The sequence below is a fragment of the Vipera ursinii genome, assembly GCF_947247035.1.
Source record: "Vipera ursinii genome assembly, chromosome: 9".
Classification (NCBI taxonomy): domain Eukaryota; kingdom Metazoa; phylum Chordata; class Lepidosauria; order Squamata; family Viperidae; genus Vipera; species Vipera ursinii.
The window spans coordinates 10,167,790-10,181,118 of NC_139523.1; the positions used below are offsets into that span (position 1 = coordinate 10,167,790).

At 44.6% G+C, this 13,329-nt stretch overlaps 1 protein-coding gene across 1 annotated transcript in view; it reads right to left on the reverse strand.

The window, feature by feature from the left end:
* The window catches only part of IFNLR1 (interferon lambda receptor 1), a gene marked incomplete at its 5' end in the record, with an annotated part of 67,752 nt that overhangs the window by 7,320 nt on the left and 47,103 nt on the right, over positions 1-13,329 (reverse strand). Inside the window, 7 exon segments of the mRNA XM_083370107.1 lie at positions 909-1,057; positions 3,119-3,303; positions 4,895-5,012; positions 6,679-6,742; positions 6,746-6,814; positions 6,818-6,838; positions 7,799-7,926. Coding sequence (XP_083226233.1) covers positions 909-1,057; positions 3,119-3,303; positions 4,895-5,012; positions 6,679-6,742; positions 6,746-6,814; positions 6,818-6,838; positions 7,799-7,926 — 734 coding nt within the window.

Below are 13,329 nucleotides of genomic sequence, written 5' to 3' on the forward strand. Positions count from 1 at the left end.
GTCTGAGGACGTCTCCGTGGTCATGTGGCCGGCATGACTAGACGCCAAAGGCGCACGGAACGCTGTTACCTTCCCACCGTAGTGGTCCCTATTTTTCTACTTGCATTTTTATGTGCTTTCGAACTGCTAGGTTGGCAGAGGCTGGGACGAGTAACAGGCGCTCACTCTGTTACGCAGCACTCGGGATTCGACCCGCCAAACTGCCGACCTTCTGATTGACAAGCTCAGCGTCCTAACCCACTGAGCCACCACGTCTGCAGTATTTCTGCAGTATTGAGCCACCATGTCTGCAGTATTTCAGGCTAATACATTGCCCACAGCCAGGAGTTCGATCCAGACCGGCTCAAGGTTGATTGAGCTCCTTTTTCCTTCCAAGGTCGGTAAAATGAGGACTCAGATTGTTGGAGGCAATATGCCGACTCTGTAAATCGCTTAGAGAGGGCTGTAAAGCACTATGAAGTGGTATATAAGTCTAAGTGCTATTGCTATTAATTGCTGGGGAACAATGGTGGAAGAAGCCTATCCCTTTCCTGCTGTTCTACTGAGTTCTTCAGATGCATCTGGTGGCAACAGATTTAACTTTCAGGATGCCACCCCCTGGTTTGTCCTTGTCCATTTATTTTATTTATTTTAATCCTTGTTTTATTAAGATGCTTTATTTTTAGTATTTCTGAATATTCCATCCAAGGAGGAAGGAGACACAGCTCTTCACATTTAAAGAAACCCTCCACTGTTAGATAGCAAACATGGTCAAAGAATGTGCAGAGGATCCTGCATTTTATTTCATTGGTCATGGCAAAAAGAGTCTTCTCCAACTGAAGATCTTTGGAAGAAGGACACAATACAGTTGTAATACATATTTTGCAAACAAACCCACAAGAGAAGAGTAGCACCATTCTCTGGCTCACCAATTTCTGGAATCCAACTCTCCAAATCTCCAAATCATATGTCAGATCCTGAAAGACTTCCTTTATACAAGAAGGGTAGGTGAAAGAAACGTTCACATCAAGGATATTTCTGCTATATTTTACTTTGAGAACTGGGGGAGCGAGTTGCACTGGAAAAAATAAAAACAGGTGGTTAGAACAAGTGTGATGGATGTAATCTGGATTCCCAGGAGGGAGGGGCCGCATTTTAGAAAACCAAGAGACAGTGAAGTTTAGATAGTTTGATTGGGAGAAAGAGGGTCAAGGCTGCTCCTCCCTAGAAGTTCTCAGAGTCCATCTTCAATGATGCAAGTAGTTGCTTCACTTTGGCAAGATTTATGTCTTTAGGAGAGGAGCAATAAAATAAACTGCTTAGAAATAGCTGTGTGTGTCTTTCTGGATTTTTGGAGCCAGAATGTCATATTTTCTTTAGACCAGGGGTAAGCAACCTTGGCTCTTTTATGACTCGTGGACTTCACCTCCCAGAATTCCTGAGCCAGGAATTCTGGGAGTTGAAGTCCACGAGTCATAAAAGAGCCAAGGTTGCCTACCCCTGCTTTAGACTAACCTTCCCTAGCTGGCTGCCTTATAGATGAGATAGGAATACAACTCCCATAATTCCTGCCACCAGGAATTTTGAATCTACAAGTCCTATAAAGCTGAAAGGTTGCAGAAGCTACTCTATGCGCACATCCTTCACCATCTATCCTCGGAGTGGCCTATCTCGACATCTTTGAAACCTGCGGACTCCAACTCCCAGAATTCCCCAGTCAGCATGGCTAGCTGAGAAATCCTGAGAGTTGAAGTCCTCAAGTCTTAAAGTTGCCAAAGTTGGACCCCCTTGATCTATCCTGTTGTACAGGCTCCCCTCTCTTTAATTTCGCCAGGAAATTAAAAACTTGTACCACTTAGCAATCCTGCCCACTTTGCTGATGGCTACAATTCTTCTTTCTGCATCACCTGGATGCTCAAAAGGATCCTGCTGGATTTTCCATCTTCTTCATAAAGCCGTAACTCTCTAAATCAGGGGTAGGCAACCTTGGCTCTTTTACGACTCGTGGACTTCAACTCCCAGAATTCCTGAGTCAGCATAGTTGAAGTCCACGAGTCATAAAAGAGCCAAGGTTGCCTACCCCTGCTATAAATCTTTCCCACATTTTTTTTTACTTCTTCAAGGCTATCTGAGAATTTAGACTCTATCCCAGAACACCCCTAAGTGGCTCAGTTACAAACCCTGGTGCATGATGGCAAGCTCATGACATGTGTGTCACAAGTGACTTGCCATGTCCCTTTTGGTGTCACGCCAAGCTTTTGGACCCTCCAGAAGCTGTGCAGGAGGTCTCTGCTCTGAAGATGGCCTTTGGAGTCTCTGAAAATTGTGCGAGAGAATGGGGCAGGCTTTCCTGCTCTTTTCGGAAGCTGCAAGGCCGTGCAAGAGATGTCTAAGGCTTCTAAAGTTTCCAGGGCTCATGCAACCTGGAGCTGCCTTGGATAGGCATTTCAATATATATATATTTACGTATATATTTACAATTCAGTAAGCATTTATTTATTAAATACTAAATTTAAATCATTTAATGTAATGCATTATGCCTTCTTATGAATTGTTTATCTTTTGCCTGGGTGGGTGTGTTTGTGAGATACATCAGTAGAGTTAAGGTAAGTGGTTGTTTTTTTTAAATTGACATGTCATGCTCAATTATTGTTTAGGGCTAATTGGTTTAATTTATTTTAATTTTTGTATATTATGTGTTGTATATAGTGTTTTAATTGCCCTGTACACTGCCCCGAGTCCTTCGGGAGAGGGGCGGTATATAAATTCAAATAATAAATAAATAAATAAATAAATAAATAAATAAATAAATAAATAAATAAATAAATAAATAAAAGGTTCGCCATCACTCTCCTGGTGGTTACATTAATACACCATGGCAAACCTGGTTAGTTTTAACCTTCTCTCGTTTTTGTGGTTAATCGTATTAAATGGAGTCAAGCCTAGGTGGCTACAAACCCAGAAAAGCAGCCCTTTCAGTGAATAGCGTAATCATAGTTATGCAAAGTGCTTTTTCGCCTTTTGCCCTGCAAGGAAGCAGCCATTTTCCTTCCCAGAAATTGCTACAATGAATCAAACCACATTCAGCACCTCCAGGATTCCTGGGAAGAGGAGAGCTACACCCACCAGATCATCATACCCTGAAGGATGTAATCAATGGTTTCAGGTGCTGATGAGACGAATCCAGCCCAGGTTCTGCTGCGAGCTTCCACCTTGAACCAATATCGGTTGCTTGGTTCTTGAAACGCACAAGTAATATTGCAAATGGTTTCAGTGATATTTCGGCAGTGCTGCACCTCCTCCCACTGAAGATCAAAAGACTCCCTGAAGGAAAAACAAAAACAAAAACCAGAAGGACCATCTAAGTTTTGCATTCACCTGAAATGCTGTGATTTCTCTCTCCCGCATTGAATCCTGCAGGATGGCACACGTTGGGTCTTAAATGCCTCCCACTAGGGTTGTCCATGCAAAAAGGTCAAAAAAGTGAAGATGGCGTTCAAAACTGTGCAATCAAAGCCCTGGTGGTTTTTTTACACGCGTCACAAGATGGTTGCAGTCGTCATTTTGACGTTTGTGATCCAGACACTGCACACCCTCTGCTACCACGTAATGGTATGTGAGAAGGCCCTCGGGAGACATGGAGAAGAGCCACAGCCTAGACTGGCTGAGGAATTCTGAGAGTTGAAGCCCACAAGTCTTAAAGTTGCCAAGATTGAGGACCCCTGGCCTAGACAATGATCTGAGAAGCAAAATTTGAGTCCAAAGGAAGGGTGGAGATAATATTTCAGAAGGGATCCTCCCTATTTTTCGGGAGGGTAAAGGTGAAGGACTTTCAGACATGCAATAAAAACACAGTGTTATTTTTCATGGTTTGTAAATCTTGTCTGGATTAACTTGTCAGGCTGACATCCATCTTGCAAGTCTGAAAGTAAACCACCACCCCCATCCTTCCCTTTTACTGTCTTGAAACCTAGGAGGGTCCCCATATCGCTGGCTGCAGCTCTTTCTCCCATCTTCAAAGAACATTCCCACACAACATAACATCCCACCAAAAATTTCCTTTCTGTTAAAACAATAGGAAGAAGAAAAAGTACCTGATTAGCCAGGAGTTGAGCTAAGATTATATAAAGCAGAGTTCCCCAACATTTCCAGCTTTGCAGACTGGCCGGGGTGGGGGAGGGAAAGTGCCTGCTCACACAAGTGGGGATCCATGCAACGGCGTGTGTGCTCCCCTGCCACTTCTGCAGCCTGTTTCCAAAGGGCTCAAGGCCCGGTAGTGGGCTGTGGGCCATGGGTTGGGGAACCTGATATAAAGCTTTTAGCTGGCTAGAAAAATAGAAATCAATGGACAGATAGACAAGATAGATAGATAGATAGATAGATAGATAGATAGATAGATAGATAGATAGATAGATAGATAGATAGGATAGACAGGCAGGCAGGCAGCAGGTAGGCAGGCAAGCAGGCCGGCAGGCAGGCAGGCAGCGTTCCTATTTAAAAGGGGGGGACTGTGTTATGAGCTATATCAGTATGGGGAAACTGTGCTTAGGATTGGTTTACTTTAAAATAATGTCCAAATCAGGCAGTACATTAAGCCATGATTTGCTTTACAACAGTTTGTTGAGGATACCACAATTCTCTGAGTTCATACAGCACATGACACTATAGCCATTCTTTGGTTTACCAGGATTGCAAATATGCATCAAACATGCCCCACTGTGGTCTAGCAGCCAAACTCCTGTCCCGTGCAGAGGTATGCATTACATCTGCCCCCCTCCCCCAAATCTGCTATCTCTGAGATGGGTGGAGAAATGCACCATGGCAGCCCTTTGGGGAGAATGAACACAATATGGCCTCAATGTACCCACTGGAGCCCCAGACCTCAAAACCAACGTCCCTTTCCGTCAATGCTCACATCCAAAGGACAGTATAGGACATTCCTGGTGGGGAACCATCAGGCGGCAACCACTTCATGAACAGACTGTAGTCCTTTGAGACAAAAGTGAGGTTCCGGGGTGGCCGGAGGTCATCACCTGTCAGGGATTAAAGCCAGAGATTGTGTTGCTTTTTGGGTCAAAAGGCTGGGTTGTATAATCCATTGGGACGCTTGGGGACAGCAAGTTTCCCCACTCCTCCAATTTGCACCTGGCACAAACTACAGATAAGTTCTCAACTTATAACCACAACTGAAATCAGAATTTCCACTCCTAAGCAAGGCCATTGCTAGTTGTGAATTGTGCCCAATTTTATGACGTATTTTGCCATGAGTTTTAAATGAATCACTGCTGTTGTTAAGTGAATCATGCGGTTGTTAACCGGATCTAGCTTCCCCCGCTGACTTTGCTTCTTGGCAGCCAGCTGGGTAGGTGGCAGATGGCGATCCTGTCCCCCTGGCATGCTGTAACTGTCATAAATACATGCCTGTTGCTAATACTGATCATGTGACCCTAGGGATGCTGCAGCGGTTCTAAATGTAGGACTGACTGTAAGTCACTTTTCCAAGGTTGTTATAGCTTCAAATGGTCACTAAGCGAATGGTTGTAAGTCAAGGACTATCTGTAATTAGGAAGTTTTCCCAACCCTGTGTTTTGGAATGACACGTTCCTAATTTGTTGGTATCGAACAGGACAGAGATAGTTTTGAAAAACTATTTACAAAACTATTTACAAAAAACTATTTACTATTTACAATGGTAAACTTGGGGAAAACAGCTTAGTCTGGAGAAACAAGAAACTGTGAGAAAGAAACTCAAGACTGCCCCACCTTGACTCTCTTTCCTATAAAGTGGAGTGGAGGGAAAGTCCTAGTCCTGCCTTAGGTTCAAAGCCATCTCCGTGACCTTGGGCCTGTCATTTTTTCTCAGCCCTAAGAAGACAAGGGCAAAGAACTTCCAATTTTTTCCCCCCAAGAAAACTTCAGGAATTAGTCCAGGCAGTCAACACTGACTCAAAGACACAGAGACACACAAATAAATATCTGTCAGTCTATCTCAGCAGTTAAAAATCATGAGAAGGTTCCGAGTCTACCAAGAACTTGATCGTGGTCTGGTGGGTCTCACTCCCAACAGGGGAAGTGTATGGGACACTGAGGCACCAGGGCCTGTCCCAATTTTAGCCAATTGTTTCTATTTTCTATTTCATTTCCAAGAGCCTTGGTGGAGCAGTGGGCTAATGCCTCCTTAAGTAACACCAGCTGCCTGCAATTAGTGCAGGTTCGCGTCCCACCAGGCTCAAGGTTGACTCAGCCTTCCATCCTTCCGAGGTAGGTAAAATGAGGACCCAGATTGTTGGGGGCAATAAGCTGACTTTGTAAAAAATGCTGCTTGGGGTGTGTGTGAAAGCCCTAATAAGCAGGCATATACATAGAATGAAGGCTACTGCTAAGCTTGTAAGCTGCCCTGAGTCTTCGGAGAAGGGCGGGATATAAATGGAATTAAAATTAAATAAAATAAAATAAAATAAACCACCTCTTTCCCCTCTGAACACGGGAGATGTACAGTGTGCACTGTGGGCTTTGCCTGAAATATCTCCCACCCACTCCTGTGGCTCAAATCAGGTGCCAATGGCTACACCCTGAATCCAGAGACTTTTGAAAAGGGAATTGCATTCCTGCTTTGGTTGCATTTTCTGAAAACCCTACGGTAACCTAACCGTAAATCAGGCTGCCCCAGAGATTCGGAGGGAGGGGAGAAGATCGTACCTTGAATGGGCTGGAAAGGAGCAAAAACCATCAGTAGCAAGACGCTAAGCTCCACAGCAGGCATTCAGAAAGATGTCAGCTTAAATCTGGGCCCGATTTGCTCTCTTACTTTCACTTCCGTGCTTCCTGTGTGGTATCAGCACACGTGAACCGTGGCCCCCTAGAGGAAAGCATCTATGTCACCTGGTGCTGAAAAAAAAAACACCATCTCTGCCCTCGTGGGGGCCGTGGGAAAGCCCCACGGACGTCTTCTTGCTTCTCCTGGCACCGTCCAGCTCCTTGCAATCAAAGTGAAATTTATTACAGTTCTAAGGCCGGAGGCAAACAAAATATCGGAAAAAATAAGTACTGTATCCTTCAGCGTGTACGCGTAGGTGTATAAGAGGAAAACAATAAGGATCGCGGGAGTCTAAAAACAATTCAGAACACAGTTACTAAGCTAAATCCAAATAAAAGACAACGATAAGAAGTTCCAATCCTCAGGAATGATCTGGTGTGTCGTACAGATGGTAACCGCAAAATGGGAAACTTGGGAGGTGATTTTCGAAGTCCTTGTTTTTGATCTAGTGGTTAAGGCACCACGCTAGAAAGCAGAAGATCGTGAGTTCTAGTCCTGCCTTAGCCATGAAAGCCAGTTGAGCGACTTTGGGCCAATTTCTCTCTCTCTCTTTCTCTTTCTCAGCCCAACCCACCTCACAGGGTTGTTGTTGTGGGGGAAATAGGAGAAAGAAGATGTGTTGGATAGGTCTTCCACCTTGAGTTACTTATAAAAGTAATAAAGGTGGCAAAATATTAAGTAAGTAAGTAAGTAAATAAATACAGAATCTGCTTTGTGAGGAATGTGCACATTCCGAGGCTCTGTAGCCCTATTATTGGAGATCTATTATTACAAATTATGGGATTTGGGAGTCTCAGGACTGGTTAAAGAAATGATACAAGAACAGAAGGAGAAAGCTCACACCAACGCGTTTTTATGATACGTTGTTGATTTAAAATTGCTTCCTTTCTTCCTTTTTTTGAACAAAGAAGGCATTTTTCCAAAAAGTCACGTGTTCGGTTCTGTTCCTAATAACGTTTCTCACACCTCCCCTTTTGTTCTTTCGATATCAGGATTACTCACGTTGAGGTTAAAGTCTTTTGCTAATATATCGATACCTTTTCTTTCATCCCTCTCGATGGTGGTAAAAGAGTTTGATATTGTGGAAATCCAGAAAACGCGTAAATTCAGCAGCCCCGCGTCCAAAGACGCTATTCCGCGAATTAGGGAGGAAGCCCGTTTGAAAAACGATACGAAGAACAAAGTGTAAATAAATGAATGAATGAATGAATGAATGAATGAATAAATCCGCTGAGCTTTATTTCTCCTGCAAAGAGGGGAAACCAGCTTTGACGGCCCGCCTACAAACCTCGTCCTTTTCCTCACAATTTCCACGTGAGTCAATCTCAACAGGCAATTTTGACCCACGCGATTCACGAAGCAATTGGCCCTTCGCCAGATCGCAAAGGAAGCCCCGCCCGCTCCGCGGTTTTTCTCCAGTCTCTGTTGCCGCCGCCTGGCTCCAAGCGGGACTTGGCCAGCCGCCGCTAACTAAGCCAGGGTGGGCAACCTCGGGCCCGGGAGCGCCACCGGGGATACTGTTGCACCGTTATACCGTTCCTGCAGCTGGATGGCCGTCAAATCCAGCCTTGCTCAGTCCAAATTGAAGTTTCTCCAACAGACGACTGGCCTCGTTCTGTTGGGACACATTCGGTGATGGGGAGCCAAGCACAAGGTGTGTGTGTGTGTGTGTGTGTGTGTGTGTGTGTAAGATATAATCCCATCAGAAATGTGCTTGCTCCCCATCACCGAATGTGTCCAAACAGAATGAGTCTGTCTGTCTGTCTGTCTGTCTGTCTGTCTGTCCGTCCATCCATCTATCATCTATCTATCTATCTATCTATCTATCTATCTATCTATCTATCTATCTATCTATCTATCTATCTATCTAACAGAGAATAGATGTTAACAGCTATAATGTAAGCAAATAGCTTAGCTTCCTTATTTAAATGGTTATTTTCCACTTAAGAACTCTCTCTTCCACGGGACACAGATAAGGTGTGAGCGGCCTAAATTTGGGGGTGGTGGTGTAAAGTACTTCATTTTGACATTTCAGGAGCAATAAGAGCTATTCTGAGCATTGCTGAAAGAGTTGCGCAACATTTTGAAACAAAATAAGGATACACACCAGTTTATTTGGGACTGAGTCTGTAAAAAGTATAACATGAATCAGATTATTGGGAGTCTCCCGATACTCCCACGTTACACCGCTGCTCCGTGAGCTGCATTGGTTGCCAGTTGTCTTCCGGGTGAGATTCAAGGTACTGGTAACAGTGTTTAAAGCCCTTCATGGCATGGGGCCGGAGTACCTTAGGGAACATCTGCTGCCGGCATCAAGCTCCCTGCGCCCTGTGCGTTCCCACAGAGAGGGCCTCCTCAGGGTGCCACCGATCAGAGAATGTCGATTGGTGGCCCCCAGGGGGAGATCCTTCTCTGTGGGCGCTCCGGAGCTGTGGAACCAGCTACCGGTAGAGCTCCGGATGGCGCCCAATCTTCGCTCCTTTCGTCGCGATCTCAAGACGTTTCTGTTTGTTCAAGCCGGCCTAGCCTGATGGGGATTGGTGGGTTTTTTTTTTTTAATTTTGTGTTTTAATTTTAACTTGGTGTTTTAGAATTTTATTCCAACTGTTTTAATATGGGCAATTATTTAATCTTGTCTTAACGTTTGTATTTAGTATTTTATTCTGCCCTGTGAACCGCCCTGAGTCCTCAGGGAGAAGGGCGGTATACAAATATTATTAAATTAAATTAAATTATTGAAGTATAGAACCTGTTCAATACTCCAAAAACATGAGGAATAAACTTGGAACTTTAAACAATGTGCATCATCATCTTCATCTTCTTCCTCATCATCATCATTTGATGACACTATCAGGCTGCTAGAATCCCCCCCTAATTTCATTGGGATCTGCCTTCCTGTACTTTTTGTTGTTCAGTTGCTAAGTCATGTCTGACTCTTCATCACCCCATGGACCACAGGATGCCAAGTTCCCCTGTCTTCCTCTGTCCCCTGGAGATTGCCCAAATTCATGTTCATTGCATCGATGACACTAATCATCTCCACCTTTGCCTTCCCCGTCTCCTTTTGGCTTCAGCCTTTCCCAGCATCAGGGTTGAGTCCTCCTCTCTTTTCCTTGAGCGGCCAAAGTATTTGAGCTTCGTCTTCAGTATCTGTCCTTCTAAAGGACCGTCTGGGCTGATTTCTTTTGAGGATTGACTCACTGTTGACTCCTGGTGATTGGCCCAAAGTCACTCAACTGGCTTTCACACCAAAATCAGGACTAGAACTCACAGCATCTTAACCACTACACCGAACTGGCTCTCCTTCAGGCCCTGCCATCCTTGAGGAACTGTGTCAAATGAACAAGGAACTGGTAAGTAGCAAACCCGTTAGCTATTTTAGATCACCTTTATTGTCACATTAAAAAATGAAATTTAGTTGCTTCCTCTCAAAGTGTACACATACCTAACACACATTTAAAACATACTATACACAACATATGTATAGAGCTACACCCTTACATATAAGTAACATATAAATATTAATCACTGTCCGTCTTGAATACATAACGGCAGGAGGAAGCTTTATTTTATTTTATTTATTTTATTTTTATTCCATTTATATCCTGCCCTTCTCCGAAGACTCAGGGCGGCTTACAAGCTTAGCAGTAGCCTTCATTCTATGTATATGCCTGCTTGTTAGGGCTTTCACACACACCCCAAGCGGCATTATTACAAAGTCAGCTTAATTGCCCCCAAAAATCTGGGTCCTCATTTTACCTACCTTGGAAGGATGGAAGGCTGAGTCAACCTTGAGCCTGGTGGGACTCGAACCTGCACTAATTGCAGGCAGCTGGTGTTACTTAAGGAGGCATTAGCCCACTGCTCCACCAAGGCTCTTTAGAGCTCAAAAGGTTAATACTGTATGGAACAAAGCTGTGGCTGAATCTGGATGTTCTGCTTTGGATACCACGAAGCCCCCTCCTCCCAGAAGGTAACAAGGAAAACAGGTCGTGAAGAGGGTGTGTGGTGTCCCAGACCGTCTTGCAGACCCCGCTCGAGCAACGCTTCTGTGCCATGTCCTGGATGGGAGGGAGGGAACTGCCAAGGATCTTTTCTGCCGTCCTCACCACTCTCTGCAGTGCCTTCAACTTGGGATGATGCCCGGAGCCCAGTGGCGTAGCGTGGGTTGTCAGCACCCGGGGCAAGGCAAGTAATTTGCGCCCCCTAACCCATGGATTTTAGCACTCGAGTGCTTCTTTTTGCTGCTGCCTGGTCTGGTGTGGTTCTCTCCCGCGCTCAGCGCTGCGCTGGGCGGCCGCTGCACTGTCCCTCCCCCAGATAGTCCCTCGCTCTCTCTCCGCACCGCACCGCATGCCTGGCAAATACCCCCTCCACAGTGGGCGGCAACCCGGCGGCTTGGATCGGATTCGCACAGCCAGCACTGCAGTGAGAGAGAGTGAGTGAGCCAGGCAGGGGCTGAGAGCTGCGAGTGCGAGCGCGCCCCCCAGATGTTGCACCCGGTGCGGCCGCCCCCCCCTGCACCCCCCACGCTACGCCACTGCCGGAGCCAACATGACTGTGGGTTCAGGAAACCAACCCAGAGAAAAGGGTGGCTTGCAGACCCTGGGGTGGACTTTATACCCTGCCACTCTTCCCCACGTGTGCAGATGAGCATGCAAGAAAGAATGTTCCTCCTTTATGGACGGGTGACTCTGCAGCCAAAAAAGCTTTCAGAACAATCTTGCCCTCAGGCTTCTGATCGAAAAGAAAACAGCCACAGGGAAAGAGACGAGGGAGGGAGGCAGAGAAAGTTATAAAAATATGGGCTGGTTGCATCGCTCTTTTTTCCCCAGCTTTCTGTTTCTGATTCTGTTCTTGAGACCAGGCCAAGGTTGTAACATCACTGGAAAAAGTGAGTTGTGACTGTTTTTTCACACTTATGACTGTTGCAGCATCCCCGCGGTCACATGATCAAAATGTGGAGACTTGGAAACTGGCATTTATGATGGTGGCAGTGTCCCAGGGTCATGTGATCGGTTTTGGTGAGCTTCTGACAAGCAAAGTCAATGGGGAAAGCCAGATTCACACAACAATAATGTTACTAAAAACTGCAATGATTCACCACGATGTAAAAAAGATGTTGAGACTCTGGAAAGAGTACAGAGAAGAGCAACAAAGAGGTCTGGAGGCTAAAACATGCGAGGAACGGGTATGTCAAGTTTAATGAAGAGAAGGACGAGGGGGGACATGATAGCAGTGTTCCAATATCTCAGGGCCTGCCCCAAAGAAGAGGGAGTCAAGCTATCCTCCAAAGCGACTGAAGGCAGGACAAGAAGCAACGGATGGAAAGTAATCAAGGAGAGAAGCAACCTAGAATTAAGGAGAAATTTCCTGATGGTTAGAAGCTGTTAATGCTCCAACAGTGGAAGTTTTTAAGACTTTGTCTGAAATGATATAGGGTTTCCTGCCTGAGCAGGGGGTTGTACTAGATGACCTCCAAGGTCCCTTCCTATTATTATTATTATTATTATTATTATTGTTGTTGTTGTTGTTGTTGTTGTTGTTGTTGTTGTTGTTGTTAAACTGCGGCAAGGAAGCTCATAAAATGAGGCAAAGCTCAGTGAATAACTATCTTGCTTAGCAACAGAAATGTTGGCCTCAATTGTGGTTGTACCTACTCAGGTGACTTACAAAATGATAAAAGAATAAATATAAACCCAGTTAAAATTAGTAAGTTAAATAAAAAGTTGGTCTAGCACTAAACAGATCCAGATTCACATTCACCTGTTTCATAGAAATTTACTGCAGTGTGTAGTTTTGGTTCAATCATTCCTACTCAACCTAATCTACCTTGCAGGGCTGTTGTTGAGAACAATCGAAAAAGGGAGTGGTACATAGGGCACTTTGAATTCTTGACTGAAAGGTAAGATATTAATGAGTGTCTAATACATAAATCATTGTATTTTATTATTACTATAGCTATAAATTATTGTACTATAGTCTGCCTAGAGTAGTCCTATGGTGAGATAGGGGCAAACAAATTTAACAAACAAATAAATAACAATAAATAAATATATTTCTTTTTGGGAAGACTTTTCAAGAGCAAAGCTGCTGACCTCTCTATGGGAAAACCTGGGAGAAAACCTCGAGCATGCACATCCACAAATTCGACCGGAAATTTCGGAAGTTGGCCGCTCTGCCGATAATTGGTGATGCCATGAAGGAGGAATGTCACTGGGTGGCAGTGTTTGCCTTCAGAATTGCATTAATTCATTGCTTCAATTTCTGAAAATCAAATGAACTCCCTTCTTTGGCATTACTCTCCTCTAGAAGTGGAGTTACCACATTTTCACTATTAATTTTAACTCCACATTATCATTATTGTCGGACAGACAAATGCTAGAAAAGTAGCTTTTTTGAAAGGAGGGTCCTTGGTGCTTTTTGGATTTGGTTGTTTTCTTGCAGGGGTCTCTCTCTCTCTCTCTCTCTCTCTCTCTCTCTCTCTCTCTCTCTCTCTCTCTCTCTCTCTCTCTGTGTGTGTGTGTGTGTTT